General features: G+C 40.3%; 1 protein-coding gene and 1 non-coding gene across 2 annotated transcripts in view; one reads left to right on the top strand and one right to left on the bottom strand.

Annotated features, from left to right (window-relative positions):
* LOC131360369 (CLIP-associating protein 1-like) overlaps positions 1-15,713 on the top strand; it is a 78,569-nt gene that overhangs the window by 12,590 nt on the left and 50,266 nt on the right. Inside the window, exon 3 of the mRNA XM_058400775.1 lies at positions 15,553-15,631. Coding sequence (XP_058256758.1) covers positions 15,553-15,631 — 79 coding nt within the window. The remainder of the gene's footprint in view (positions 1-15,552; positions 15,632-15,713) is intronic.
* Positions 15,013-15,144, bottom strand: LOC131361003 (U4atac minor spliceosomal RNA). The gene has a single exon (XR_009205954.1). It is a non-coding gene; the product is annotated as a U4atac minor spliceosomal RNA (small nuclear RNA).

The raw sequence follows: 15,713 nt of genomic DNA, 5'->3' as shown, positions 1-15,713 counted from the left end.
TCTGTGGTTGCATGCCTCTGTGTTTGTGTGTGTGTGTGTCTGTGTGTGCATGCCTCTGTTTTTGTGTGTTTGTGTGTGGCTGTCTGTGTGTGCACGCCTCTGTTTTGTGTGTGTGTCTGTGTGTGCATGCCTCTGTGTGTCTGTGTTTGTGTGTGTGTGTCTGTGTTTGTGTGTGTGTGTCTGTGTGTGCGTCTGTGTGTGCATGCCTGTGTGTGTGTGTGTCTCTGTGGGTCTGTGTGTGTGTCTGTCTGTGTGAGTGCGTCTCTGTGTGTGTGTCTGTGTGTCTGTGTGTGCATGCCTGTGTGTCTGTGTGTGTGTGTGTGTGCGCGCCTCTGTGTGTGTGTCTCTGTGGGTCTGTGTGTGTGTCTGTCTGTGTGAGTGCGTCTCTGTGTGTGTGTCTGTGTGTGTGTGTGTGCATGCCTGTGTGTCTGTGTGTGTGTGTGTGTGCGCCTCTGTGTGTGTGTGTGTCTCTGTGGGTCTGTGTGTGTGTCTGTCTGTGTGAGTGCGTCTCTGTGTGTGTGTGCGCCCCTTTATCCTCCTATGCACTCACATCCTCCATCCTGCATGAATGTTAGATAGACACACTCACTCGTTACGTGTGAAACAGAACCTGTTTGCTGTGAGATTATCAGTGGAGTTTTTTTTCCCACACCAGTCTTTATTTAGTGGAGATCTACACAGTCAGTCATGTAGTACCACTTGCACCGTCTCAAAATCCAGCAACATCTGCTGTAATGAGCCGATCAGACATGTAGGGAACAGAACACATGGAGCTGCAACAGGAAACGAATCAACGATTACATTATTGTTCAGTTCAATGCTGGAAATTTCTCAACGATGAGAAACGTCCACAAGACCAGTTAGTTCCTGTTATTACGTGTGTTATGGCACAGACATTCCTGAACCAGTCTATTTATTTATTTTTTTCTCTTTTGAATCGAATAAAGACTAAAATGCAGCTTGTTATGTTTCCTTAAGGTTCTGCCTTTTAGAAATCTTAAAGAAACAGCTTTACTTCTGAATGTTAGAACGCTCTGACACTGCAGACTTCTTCCAAAAAGGCTATAAAGCTTACAGATATTGTTATAGTATAACAGGAATTAACAATCAGTTAGGTCCAATCCACTAATTTGATTGGTCGAATTGCTTCATGAGAATGCATATGTTTAGTATAACCACACAAGGACGTCTCAGTGTGTGTGTATGACATCACTGATCTGTGTTTGCCACATAAAACACCACTTCCTGGTTCAAAACCGTTACTTCTGTAATATTAGAGACATCTTCAGCATAATATTACTCTGTATTTATTTAGCCTCCTGCTGGTCCAGCAGTAGGATCCCACGCTCTCATTGCTGCGGCCCGGGTTCGATTCCTAGGCGAGGCTGAGTTAACTCTCAGTGCCGGTCCCAAGCCCGGATTAAATGGGAGGGTTGCATCAGGAAGGGCATCCGACATAAAACTTATGCCAAACTGAAACATGCGGACTAATTGATCCACTGTAGTGACCCCAAACAGGGAGCAGCCGAAAGAACAACAACAACAACAGCAACATTTATTTCCTGATTATAGAACTGTTAAAAAGGAACTGTTTTAATATCAAAAATGGAAAAACTTCACCCCTGCTTGTGTGATATCAATTAACTGAACTAGTTTTGTCAAATAAGCTTGTGTTATTCTTCATAAATTTATGAGTAAAACTTCTAAAAGAGGTGTTTTTTGTTTGTTTTTTAATTGAGGAGGTATAGTATAGTATAATTGAACAGGTATAGTACTGCGCAAAAGTCTTAGACACATTAAAAACAATATTTGGTGTTGGTTTTGGTGTAAGATACAATTATTTGCTTAAGTAAACTACTACTGACTACTAAAATTAATATTCTGCTGTAATGTGTTTTTCTGCACTTGCTTCATGTTGCAGGCAAAATAAAGCAGCCTTCATTAAGATTTTTGTGTGTAGTTGTGGAACATGATATTTTAGACATTTTATTTTATTTTATTTTTACTGACATCCGAAAATTATTTTTAAATTTGTTTACTGACAATCGAACCTTTTTCTTTCTTTTTTTTTTACTGACATCCGAACGTCTTTATTTTTATTTTTATTTTTATTTTTTTTATTTAATTTTTTTTACTGACATCCAAACCTTTTTCTTTTTCTTTTGATTATTATTTTTTATTTAATTTTTTACTGACATCCGAACATTTTTCTTTCATTTTTTTTTTACTGACATCCGAACCTTTTTCTTTTTCTTTTGATTATTATTTTTTATTTAATTTTTTTACTGACATCCGAACATTATTTCTTTTCTCTTTTTTTTTTGTTGTTTTTTGTTCAGGAACATTTGGCGGAAAAAAATATTGGTAGTGACTCAATAATTCAGAAGTTATGACTATGACTTTTGCACAGTACTGTATGTGACCGTTTAGTATTACTCATAGTTCATTACTTTTTCCGAAGGATGACAAAGCCTTCTTTACAACAGCAGAACAACTGAAAGAAACCTCTGTAAACGTATCATAAGCAACGTGTATCTAGACCACAAAGGCACCGGGGTCTGTTTCTGCTCTCACTGCTGTGTGTCAAATAATTATAACCGGGACGGGATGAGACAAGCATGATCTCAGACTGCTGGATTCTATCCAAATGCCCATGTTATGTCTTACACGTGTGTCTTGTACTTCTGTCTTTTAAAGCTCAAAAGTACCTGCATTATCTATTAGGAAGTGCTTTCTTTATTCCCAATACAGAATAATGAAATATTCATCGATTGTTTTATGAGTCACTAGGAGCTCGCTCATGTTGCATTAGCATTTTTAAGTGGTCGCAGTGCAGCCTTCGTGGTTTCGGTGTTCCAAATGGACACCGTGACCTTGATGGAAAAAGGAGGCCGTGTATCACTGTCGGCCGTCCATGCGGCTCAGCGCCGAATTTGTCACTGAAATGACACTCCGATATGAGCGAATGGAGAAGCCCGGGCATCTCTGTGCTGCAAATAAACAGTGCAGTGTGGATTTTTCCACAACCGGGTGAAATCACAATGATACGTAGAATCAATATCAAGTCAGCATGTTGCTCAATCCTTTTATATTACAATTCTATTTAAATTCCTCAGCATGTTTGGGCTAGTTTTGAACAAGCCCTTTTTTTTTTGCTTAAAAGTGGTAACGCAGTGAACTGGTATTGGAGACTATGTAAACAGCATCTGTTAGTGAATGAGGCTTTTCTGAGATGGTCTTTCATTCATTCATTCATTCACATTCTGTAACCGCTTTATATCCTCATCAGAGTTGTGGTACATTCAGAGCCCAGCCCATAATCACTGGAAGGCAGAAAAAAAACACTCTGGGCAGGATGCCAGACCCTCTCAGAGCACTACACACACACGTACACACACTCTTTCACACCTAGAGGAAACTTGGAGTAGCTAGTCCACCGATTGGAATGTTTTTGGGAGGTGGAAACAAACCGGAGGACCTGGAGGAAAACCCATGCAGAGACAGAAAGAACATTTAAATTTTTTCAAAAAATGGACATTGTGACAAAACAGCTTTATAGAAATTGATAAATTCAGCATAGAAATGTAAATTTCTATTTATTTCTCATGAGCAAGACAGAGGCGATAGTGGCAAGGAAAATCTTCCTGAAAATATATAAAGAAGAAACCTTGTTAAAGACGCAATTCAATAGTGTGATTATAAAAGAATCATTATCTACACTGATCAGGCATAACATTATGAGCAGTGACAGGTGAAGTGAGTAAGACTGATGATCTCCTCATCATGGCACCTGTTAGTGGGGGGGGGTATATTAGGCAGCAAGTGAACATTTTGTCCTCAAAGTTGATGTGTTAGAAGCAGGAAAAAATGGGCAAGCGTAAGGATTTGAGAGAGTTTGACGAGCGAAATTGTGATGGCTAGACGACTGGATCAGAGCATCTCCAAAACTGCAGCTCTTGTGGGGTGTTCAAGAGTGGTCCAAGGAAGGAACAGTGGTGAACCGGCGACAGGGTCATGGGTGGCCAAGGCTCACTGATGCATGTGGGGAGTGAAGGCTGGCCCGTGCGATCCGATCCAACAGACGAGCTACTGTTGATGAAATTACTGAAGAAGTTAATGCTGGTTCTGATAGACAGGTGTCAGACTACACAGCGCATGACAGGTCAGGGCTGTTTTGGCAGCAAAGGGGGGACCAACACAATATTAGGAAGGTGGTCATAATGTTATGCCTGATCAGTGTATAACTGTGTGGTCAAAAGGGGCAATTGTGTAACCAGGAAATTCATTCTAGTTTCAACATGAAGTCTATTTTCATGAAGTTATCACTGATAGAGACAACCCTAACCCTAGGCTGTTCAGATGAGACCGTCCTCAACAGCAGCCTCCAAGTGATGAGACTCCAACCAGAAGTAGGGCGTCAGGATGGGTCAGGCAGGTCCGGAGAGCAGGAACACTGGTATCTCAGGAGAAGCATAACTGACAGGACATGGAAACACAATCAAGGAGTCGATTACACACCTGCATTTTTTTATTCAGGTGTATGTTTCGCAATTAAGCCCTCATTTAAAAGTTTGTTGATATGCATTAGTTATCTAACATCTTATCAGTTTTAAAAAGGTTCCCAGGAAACGTACAGGTAAACATAATAATATCATAAAAACAATATTGTTTGAGGTTAGAGATGGTGATGCATGGTTAGGCAGTTGCCGTGAAATAATAATATGGGCATTTACCTCGAGATCAGAACAGAGAGACCTTGCAGCACCTTTACATCTCTGGCATTTGGCAGATGCCTGTATCTTTTTGTATACAGGTGAGCCTTGCTTAAGGGCCCAACAGTTGCAGCTTGGTGACTGTGGGATTTGAACTAACAACCTTCTGATCAATAGCCCAGCACCTTGACCACTGATATACCACATCCTCCCCATACCTAAACTCATAGATGCCCACAATTGGCTACTGTGAAGCAAGAGAGAGACAGACAGACAGACAGATGAATTTTGCTCCATTGTCTCTGGGCTATGAATGCATTCAAACCTGCAATCTCCTTTTGAATGCTTTCTAGTTGCGTCACACCGAAGATCATTTATATATTTGTCTTCGTACGTAACCTCTCACAAGCTTCCGATCAGCAGTTCAACAGCTTAACCACTAAGCAACCACTGCTACCACTATAAAGCCGGTATTAACAATACAGCAGGAAATGTCAGACTGTGCAGAAGTCGAGACCATGTCTCAGACAAGGGGCTTAGCAAGACCACATGATGTGAAAAAACCCCCAAACAAACCAAAACGTGATCCCCCTCCTCCAGTTTTTTTTTCCTGTTATTTGTCTGCTTTCTTTCCTGTCATGGCCATGAGCTTTTTCAGCTCTTCCAGTATCTGGCTTATTGATTCAGGATAAATTTGTAACCTATTATTGCTGCAGGGTTACTGCACACAGCCAGGTATTTTAAACATGTGATACTTAGTGGTTCAGGCGGATTTGTCTGTTTTGTTTTGTTTTTTTTTATCCGAGTGAAATGAACTTCGCCGGGCTGATGTGAGTTTGATGAATAAAACATGAACCTGCCTTTAATGAACCTTGTGAGATGAAATGGACAAACCCTAATCGTGTACGGACGCTGCAGATATATCAGTGTAAATGAATTAGGTCTGAGAGGGTAGAAGAGCAGGATGAGCACTAATATACATTTATTTATATAGTCTCTTATGTTCGAGACAGATCATTCTAGATCTTTCCTGCATGTCAGTGGTGTTTTTACAGCCGTGTTAAAGTGATGCATGTCCACAGTTTGCAAACTCAATAAACTCCCAATGGAAAATTACAGCAGCTGGGGGTGAACGTGGCAGTTACAGCCCAATTACTGGTGCAAACCTTTAATTACAAACGAATAAACTCCTGAACTTGGTTAATTTATGGAATTCAGTTCCAGACCCAGATGAAGTGAAACCTTCTGTTAGGTTATTAAGGTTATAGTAACACTCAATGTATTCTAAGTATATTATAATTCTAAGGTTTCAAAGTATAACTCTGCGATTATATTGTGAAATTTACAACGCGCTTGCATTCTCGCTAGATCAAAATATCGTTTCCCAATTCAGGATGAGATAAACATCTAATAAATATGTACAGGTGGTGTACAGCTGGTGGCAACATGGCAAAACACCATCAACTTCATCCTGTAAAAAAGAAAGAAAGAAAGTAAAACTGAAATATCTGTCATGAAAATAGATTCGATTAACACTGGAATAAAGACGCCTGATGAAAACATCAGTGATGTGAAAAATGACTAATTTGATTAACTTTTTTATTTATTGGTCTTCGGTACTCACTTTATCTTGGGTCACGGTAAATCCGGAGTCTATCCCGGAAACCAGCACTTGTCAAAATTTGTTTAGTTTTTGTTTATGTCTTTTTGGAGATGGTCCGAAATGAAAGCGAAAGCTATGAAAAGTTTTCATGCGTGACATTGTTGTCATGACATTTGGATGGGTGAGGATGTCAGTTTCGAGGAAAAGAAAAGTTGACACAGAAAATAAAGTTTTCAAAGATGATTGGACAGAGAGGTATGCGTTCATTTTGCCCCAATCCGGCAATATTCATAAAAATACTGACACTCAATTGTTTTGCCTTGTTATTAATGTTTTTTGAATGCAAAATGCACTTTCTTTTTTGATTTGTTATGTATGCTAATACTATGCATATTTATTAAAAACAAGTTTTTTAATAACCAGTTGTTGTTCCGGACCTTTGTCATCGATGAAAATTCAGATTTGGATCTTTAAATATAGACTTTAAGAAACCCCTGCTGTAAACACTGGCTATGAAGCAGGAATACTCACTATACCACGAAGCTCCTTCACCTCAGATGCTCCACGCTTTTCTGTCCACAAGCTTAAAAATCTTAAACCCCGATCAAACCATAGAATCAGTGAATTAGCAACATTACCCATTGCACCACTGTTCTATTAACTGGCATTAATATAAAAAGCAGCTGCTTCAAAATCATCCTTAAGTGCAGTAATGGAGTTATCTCGCTCTGCAAAGTCTCAGCTCTGCTCTGTAGGTAACTGATACTCTGAGACATCTCTGAATTTGTGTTCAGACTGATGTTCTCAGAGATGGTGTCGTTTCCATGCGCATGACACAACCTTAAAGGTCAAAAGACGGAAGATGAAGCTCTCCTTGCTTTGCAGTTCTGCACCTCAGTGGCGTTTTGGTTAGAGATTGGTGTAGGAGTACGAAGGTCAGCTATCGTATAGAAAGCTGGAGCTGGTTGAGGTGAATGACTTTGCTCCAGGGCTTGTGGCAGTTTTGGGATTTATTGTCACTAAGCTCCCTGGATTTGCCTGGATTATTTTCATAGAGGAAGAAATGACCTCACGTATCGTATCGATCAGCTGCTCTCCAAGTAGGTTACAGACCAACAGCGGGGTCACCATGAGCTAATAACATCACTGAGCAAACATCCCAGGATGGGTTTTTCCTTTATGCTCAGTAACAATCTGTGTAAAGAGGTGATAAAAAGAAAAATCCTACAAGCAAATATAAATAGAACACTAATGGCAGTTGATTGTATGTTTGTATAATTTTGTATTTTTAAAATGTGATGTATTTGAGTGTGCATTTGGAAAATTGCACATTTTCATCATTATTGCATCATAAAATATGAGAACCAATTAAATTCCACTAGATTTTAGCTTCAGATCATTTACTTTGATCGTGAATTGTAAAAGTTCCGAAACCTGATCTTAGATTTATTTATTTATTCATCTTCAGTACTCTCTTTATCTTAGGACACGGTGAATCCCGAGCCTATCCTGTAAACGCTGGCTCTGAGGCGGGAATAATTCAATTCAATTTATTTGTGTAGCGCTTTTAACAATGGACATGGTCTCAAAGCATTTACATTTCTGGCATTTGGCAGATGTCCTTATCCAGAGCGATTTACAATTTATCTCATTTTATACAAATGAACAGTTGAGGGTAAAGGGCCTTGCTCATGGGCCCAGCAGTGGCAGCTTGGTGGAATTCAAACACACAACCTTCTGATCAGTAGGCCAACACCTTAACCACTAAACATCCCAAAACGGCTTTACAGACGTATAGAAACAGAATAAAAACGATAAAGTTTAAACTTAAGTTTATCCCTAACATTTATCTCTATAATGCACGCTTAGTGAGATGAGTCTCAGGAAACTCCTTCACCTCAGATGCTCCATTCGTTTCTGTTTTCACGCCAAATGGCTGATCATCGTCTGCATCATCAGCTTCATTGATGTAATAACCTGTGAGGGCAGATCACCACAGAAACACTCTCTGTGTTGCTTTTTTGTTGTTTGCTCTTTCGTACGTCACTCTGGATATCTGCCAAATGCTGAAAGTGTAAATGTAGAAAACATACAAAGAAGTAAAACTCACTGTGTTGGTGCTTATAACAGAATTAACATCAGAAATATTTTCTTTAATACAGTCCATGTCGTTTCTCCGAAGCATCTTTATTTTCTGCTTGATTGTGATTTTAAGTAAGAGTTTCTCCTTCTAAACCTGACACAGGATATCTAGCTTCGCACACTAAGCTCATTTCATTGAGGTAGTAAACTTTTTGTATTGGATTATATGCAGATGTAATGCATGTTTATGTTAATATTATGGGCCATTAAAACCTTTGCATGAGATATTAATTTACTTAGTGAGAACATCATGGAAATAAAGTTCATGTGCCCCGATAAATGACCAATGCTATGGTCACACATACAGTGACTCGCCAGCGAGAGGAGAACATTGATTTTTTCGAGAGCTGCCGACTTCCTGTGAGTAGATGTGGGCGTGTCCGGCGACAAGACAAAGTTTGATGCGGATGTACACTGCTGAATTTTATATACACTATATTACTGTATATATTGGGGATAGTTGAATTCAGGTATTGTTTTTTGGGCTTGTCCTCTTAGTTCCAGTGAAAGGAACTCTTATCAAGACATTTTGGACAATTTCATGCCCACAACATTGTGGGAACAGTTTGAGGATGACCCCTTCCTGTTCCAGCACCAGTGCACTAAGCAAGGTCCATAAAGACATGGATGAGGGAGTTTGGTGTGGAGGAACTTGACTTGCCAAAAGTTTTGGGACGTCTGCCTTTACATGCACATGAATGTAATATGGAGTTGGCCCGCCCTTTGCAGCTATAACAACTTCAAGTCTTCTGGGAAGGCTTTCCACAAGGTTTTGGAGTGTGTTTATGGGAATTTCTGACCATTCCTCTAGAAGCACATTTGTGAGGTCAGGCACTGATGTTGGATGAGAAGGTCCGACTCGCAGTGTCCGCTCTAATTCATCCCAAAGGTGTTCTCTCAGGTTGAGGTCAGGACTCCACACCAAACTCTCTCATCAATGTCTTTATGGACCTTGCTTTGTGTACTGGTGCGCAGTCATGTTGGAACAGGAAGGGGTCATCCCCAAACTGTTCCCACAATGTTGGGAGCATGAAATTGTCCAAAATGTCTTGGTATCCTGAAGCATTAAGAGTTCCTGTCACTGGACCTAAGGGGCCAAGCCCAACCCCCTGAAAAACAACAACCTGAATTCAGTGAATTGGATGGGTGTTCCAAGACTTTTGGCAATATAGAGTAGTACTTTTTTGTTATACTGCCCTGTTTTCACACGGACGTAATTGTTAGAGGAAGCACTTGTTAGCTTTCACACTCTGGGTTGGTTCGTAATTGACATGGCTGGTGTGTGGGAAATGGCAGGTGACCCAACCGGGGAGAAAATGAGGTAAAATAATAAAAAATGTATTCTGACAGCACGGGAATGAAATAAACCTCATTCCTATTACCGTCTCCATGAGTCACACAGCTCTAAGGTTTCAGTGAGGGTAAAGTGAGCTTGTAGCAGAACGTGTTTACCTTCAGATTCAGAAATGAAATGATAATAGAGTTTAAGACATTTCTCATCATGGAGCTCTTCACTGTGACTTTAATGATTAATGGATTTATGACTGTAATGATTTAACCTCCATTACAACTGATTTTTTTAGCAACTGATTTGTTTACTAGAATGCTATCTAGGAATTTTAAGGTTCTGTTTTCTGTATAATTTCTGCTTTCAAATCACAACAAAAAGCTTCAAGAGCCCTTTAAAGACATTGTGTGTGTGTGTGTGTGTGTGTGTGTGTGCGTATGTGTGCACGATCTCTATACTCTTGCTGCAGCTCATGTGTATGTTTGTGTGAGCTCAGTACTCTGAAGCACACACTCACACTGAAGCTTGTGTGTGTGTGTGGTGTCTGTGTGAGTGAATGAGTGAGCTCAGTACTCTTGCTGCAGAGTGTGTGTGTGTGTGTGTGTGTGAGCGAGCTCAGTACCCTTGCTGCAGCTCATGTGTATGTGTGTGTGAGCTCAGTATTCTTGCTGCAGCTTGTGTGTGTGTGTGAGTTGAGTGAGCTTGCTGCAGCTTGTGTGTGTGTTTTTGAGTGAGCTCAGTACTCTTGCAGAAGCTTGTGTGTGTGTGAGAGAGAGAGTTTTCAATATTCTTGTTGCAGCTTGTGTGTATGTATGTGTGTGAGATGTGTGTGTGTGTGTATATATCTATCTATATATATATATATATATATATATATATATATATATATATATATATAATATATGTGTGTGTATGTGTGTGTGTTTAAGAGCTCAGTACTCTTGCTGCAGCGTGTGTGTGTGTGTGAGCTCTGTACTCTTGCAGAAGCGTGTATGTATGTGTGTGTGTGAGTGAGATTAGTACTCTTGCTGCAGCGTGTGTGTGTGTGTGTATGTGTGTTTAAGAGCTCAGTACTCTTGCTGCAGCATGTGTGTGTGTGTGTGTGTGTGTGAGCTCTGTACTCTTGCAGAAGCGTGTGTGTGTGTGTGTGTGTGTGTGTGTGTGTGTGTGTGTGTGAGTGAGTGAGTGAGTGAGTGAGCTTAGTACTCTTGCTGCAGTGTGTGTGTGTGTGTGTGAGTGAGTGAGTGAGTGAGTGAGTGAGTGAGCTTAGTACTCTTGCTGCAGTGTGTGTGTGTGTGTGTGTGTGTGTGTGAGTGAGTGAGTGAGTGAGTGAGTGAGTGAGCTTAGTACTCTTGCTGCAGTGTGTGTGTGAGTGAGTGAGTGAGTGAGTGAGTGAGCTTAGTACTCTTGCTGCAGTGTGTGTGTGTGTGAGTGAGTGAGTGAGTGAGTGAGCTTAGTACTCTTGCTGCAGTGTGTGTGTGTGTGTGTGTGTGTGTGAGCTCTGTACTCTTGCAGAAGCGTGTATGTGTGTGTGTGAGTGAGTGAGTGAGATTAGTACTCTTGCTGCAGCGTGTGTGTGTGTGTGTGTTTGTGTGTTTAAGAGCTCAGTACTCTTGCTGCAGCATGTGTGTGTGTGTGTGTGTGTGTGTGTGTATGTGTGTGAGCTCTGTACTCTTGCAGAAGCGTGTGTGTGTGTGTGTGTGTGTGAGTGAATGAGTGAATGAGTGAGTGAGCTTAGTACTCTTGCTGCAGTGTGTGTGTGTGTGTGTGTGTGTGTGTGTGTGTGTGTGTGAGCTCTGTACTCTTGCAGAAGCGTGTATGTGTGTGTGTGAGTGAGTGAGTGAGATTAGTACTCTTGCTGCAGCGTGTGTGTGTGTGTGTGTTTGTGTGTTTAAGAGCTCAGTACTCTTGCTGCAGCATGTGTGTGTGTGTGTGTGTGTGTGTGTGTGTATGTGTGTGAGCTCTGTACTCTTGCAGAAGCGTGTGTGTGTGTGTGTGTGTGTGTGAGTGAATGAGTGAATGAGTGAGTGAGCTTAGTACTCTTGCTGCAGTGTGTGTGTGTGTGTGTGTGTGTGTGTGTACTGCGGTAGGGTTTTGCAGGGGAAAGCCCGCATTATGAATGCAGTTCAGCCGGACCGAAGGCCTGAAAGACCTGAAGCTCTGCAGCACTATCAGTGTGTTCTTTATGCTCCTGCATGAGTCTTTCATCATCACATGTTTATTTTGTTGGCTCTGTTTAACAAACCTGAAGTGTGTGACGCAGTTAATAAACCTGACAAAGAACGAAGACAACGAAAGACACTAACTGAGCTTTTCTACCATGCAGTGCGGCGTGACTTGGCTCTGCAGATTACTCAGAATTCTATACTTTGTTGCTAAAATGACAAACCCAAGCCTCATGTTGTGTGGTGAAAAGTAAGAGCGCCGGTTGTCATCACCTCACCGTTTGACCTATTTAGTCCCAATTTACTAGAACGTTCTTACGATGCATGAGCCGAGCCGAACCGACCAATCAGAGCTCTTCTTCCACAGCTGGCCTGGAAACCCAGTCATCTCCAGCAAGTGTAAGTGCACCACATGCAGAAATGAGGCCAGGAGTCCCTCTGCAGCTCTGCTACAGCTTATTTTCACAGATACACACACACACACCTAAATCAAACCACAACCACAACCTCAGCAACCAGAAGAAATGTTTAGGATCATTAAAGTTTTTTTTCTGTGGAAAAAAAGCAGTTTATCTCATGGAAGCCAATCAAACATCCCCAGTTGCAAACGGTCAGATATTCCTGTCCTTCTGGGGATATTTTGTCCCCATCAAGATGTAAGAACCAACCCACACACACACACACACAGGTGCTGGAGGAGTGTGTGGTGCTGTGGATTATCCTCATGCTGTCTTCATACCTTATATATGATATATGTGAACAATTGGCCGTTATGCATCGTTTAAGTTCATTAAGCAAGACGAATTGTCTGATTTAACTCTTCTCAGTGTGTGTGTGTGTGTGTGTGTTGCAGATGTGTGTGAGCCACAGATTTAGTTCAGAGGCCTGTAGGTCCCTCAGGCAGGAAATCCACACCAGGAAAGAATAAACTGCAGCAAGCTCTCACCTTACTGAGAACTTCTGGCTCTTTTGTGTTTTGTGTGTGTGTGTGTGTGTGTGTGTGCGCACCATGGTGTTGAATGCTCGAATCTGATTGGGCAGAAGGTTGACTCATGTACTGTAACAGCAGCTCTGACAATAATTCCAGCTGTAATTCAAATCATTTTTTATAAACAAATCAGCTTTATATTAATGTGCGTTTTCACGCTTTGTCGTTCCTGTAGTAACAGACTTACACAGGAAGTCTATGTTGATTAAATTGTGTTCTTATTTAACAAACATTTAACATTTTAACAAAACTTACTGTTAATATTAAGCTTTTCTGTGTGGAAACATTTATATGACATTAATTTAATTTAATTTTGTTTTATTTTATTTTATTTTACTTTATTTATTTGAGTCTTTAATTTTTGAATAAATAAATAATTTTTTTCTGGATTTTTAACTTTTTTAACTAATTAATTAATTAAATCAATCAATTAATTAAAGAGAGGCTTTGTGAGGGGACGTCAGTTTAAAGCCACTCTAAAGTATAACATGACTGAAACAAATTCGTCCTTCTGCCATTCCACATAAATAAATGTGACTATAAATGGTAAAGAAAAGTATGGCATGTTCATTAATAAACTGAAAATTGTAAATGTTGGCAGATTGCTGTGGAAAAAGAGGAATAAAGCACAACAGGGCACGATGTTGGAAAATAATCAACCTCTGTGTGGGAAGAGTGACTGCTTCATGTCTGCTGTTGAACATGTTTCTAGTAGTTGGGGAGGAAAAAGTGTTTTATAATGTTTTATATGTATTATAATGGAAGAATATCAGCAGATAGATAGATAGATAGATAGATAGATAGATAGATAGATAGATAGATAGATAGATAGATAGATAGATAGATAGATAGATGGGTGGATGGATGAATGGATGGATGGATGGATGGATGGATGGATAGATACAACTTTATTGTCATTGCAAAGTAGTTACATAGCGCCAAAATGGCGTTTAGCATCTACCAAAAGTGCAAATAGTAGAAATTGTGCACATGATCAAGTGCAGATAAATGTGTAAATATGTGCATCAATAAACAAGGCTATGTCAGTATGTGCAAGTTGTATTTACAGCAGATAAAGTGTTAAGTGTAATTATAGATGAAAAATGTGTGCATTATGTACATTGTACGTACAACAGTAACAGAGATGATATACAGTGTATAGATAGATAGATAGATAGATAGATAGATAGATAGATAGATAGATAGACAGACTAGGTGTAATCTATGAAATTAACAATATGTACATTATAATTATATTATACGGAGAATATATAGCAGAATGTACAGAGTGGAGCAGAACTGCAAGGTGGTGAAGTGTTAGTGAGATGTGAGTGTCCTAGTGGTGTAGTGTAGAAGAAGTTCAGAAGATTTATGGGTGGTGGAAAAAACTGGTCCTGAAGCGGATGGACCCATATCTCCTACTCCTGGATGGAAATAGAAATTGCCTTTATTTGTCACATATACGTTACAGCACAGTGAAATTCTTTCTTCACATATCGCATCATTGGAGGTTGGGGTCAGAGCACAGGGTCAGCCATGATACAGCACCCCTGGAGCAGAGAGGGGCTTGAACCCCCGCTCTTCTGGTCAGCGACCCAGAGCCTTAACCACTTGTTTGTGACTAGGGTGGGAGGAGTCCTTGATGATTTTGTGTCCTGTCCTGTCCTGTCCTGTCCTGTCCTGTCCTGTCCTGTCCTGTCCTGTCCTGTCCTGTCCTGTCCTGTCCTGTCCTGTCCTGTCCTGTCCTGTCCTGTCCTGTCCTGTCCTGTCCTGTCCTGAAGAGACTCAATGGCAGGAAGTTGGGTGCTGGTGATGTGTTGGGCGGTTTTCACGACCCTTTGCAGTGATTACAGAGATATGCTGGTGCTTTTATTCAGGTCCTGGGTTCCATCCTGAGCTCTGGTTATTGACTTGCATGTTGTTTTCGTGATTTTAGTCCAAAATGAAATGAAGGAACTGAATATTCTAGATTGATTTACATACACAGAGACTGAACACTAAGTTGTAAATCACAACAATTAATCAACATTTCTTATCATACCCACTAGAGGGCAGTGTTTCCATCTAAACACGTATTTCTGTTTTTATCTTCTGTCTTTCACTTGAATGTAAAGGGTTCCAAAAATTGCACCATAGCCTGAACATTAAATGCTCAGGTGATGCTGGATGTGTTGGTTAGGTGTTAGCAGGGATGCTCTCACTAGTCGTTCATTGAACAGCCCAAGCCACCCCGAGACAAGGAAGGTTAAAATATTGAGAGGAAGTCCGGGTGTTGTATTTTTTCCTGAGCATTTTCATGATGGAAGATACAGTCATATCGTTTTTATTTAAAAATACTTCATAGATATGCGATTGTTGAACACAATACACGTGTCCCATGGGTTGTTTTAAAAATCCAGCGTATATTTATAGAAAAAACGGTGTGTAAAGTAGTATTTCGGCGCTACCCATGAGCCTTTGCTGTCCTCATTTGCATACCACCAATGCGATCTCAAATGGGCGGGGTTATACAGCGGATTCAAGGCAAACGCTTGAGAAATAATTTCACTTGATGTATTTTTTTTTGATAAAACAACTTTTGGTTTATTATGAAGGGATTTTGTATTTTTTTGTGCATTTATACATTTTTATATTCATTTGTCTTTGTTTTTCAGGTGGCTCTACTGGGAATGGACATTGTGTCTGCTTTAATCACCAGATTGCAAAATCGTTTTAAACCTCAAATTGGTACAGGTAATTAATTAATTAATTAATTAATTTTATTTATTTATTGTTTTAAACCACACAGTATTTATTATAGATCCTCCCTGCCTCC

The sequence above is a fragment of the Hemibagrus wyckioides genome, linkage group LG10, assembly GCF_019097595.1.
Source record: "Hemibagrus wyckioides isolate EC202008001 linkage group LG10, SWU_Hwy_1.0, whole genome shotgun sequence".
In the NCBI taxonomy this organism is placed as follows: domain Eukaryota; kingdom Metazoa; phylum Chordata; class Actinopteri; order Siluriformes; family Bagridae; genus Hemibagrus; species Hemibagrus wyckioides.
Note: the sequence above shows the minus strand (reverse complement) of the source record. Positions and strands in the feature narration are given on the sequence as shown.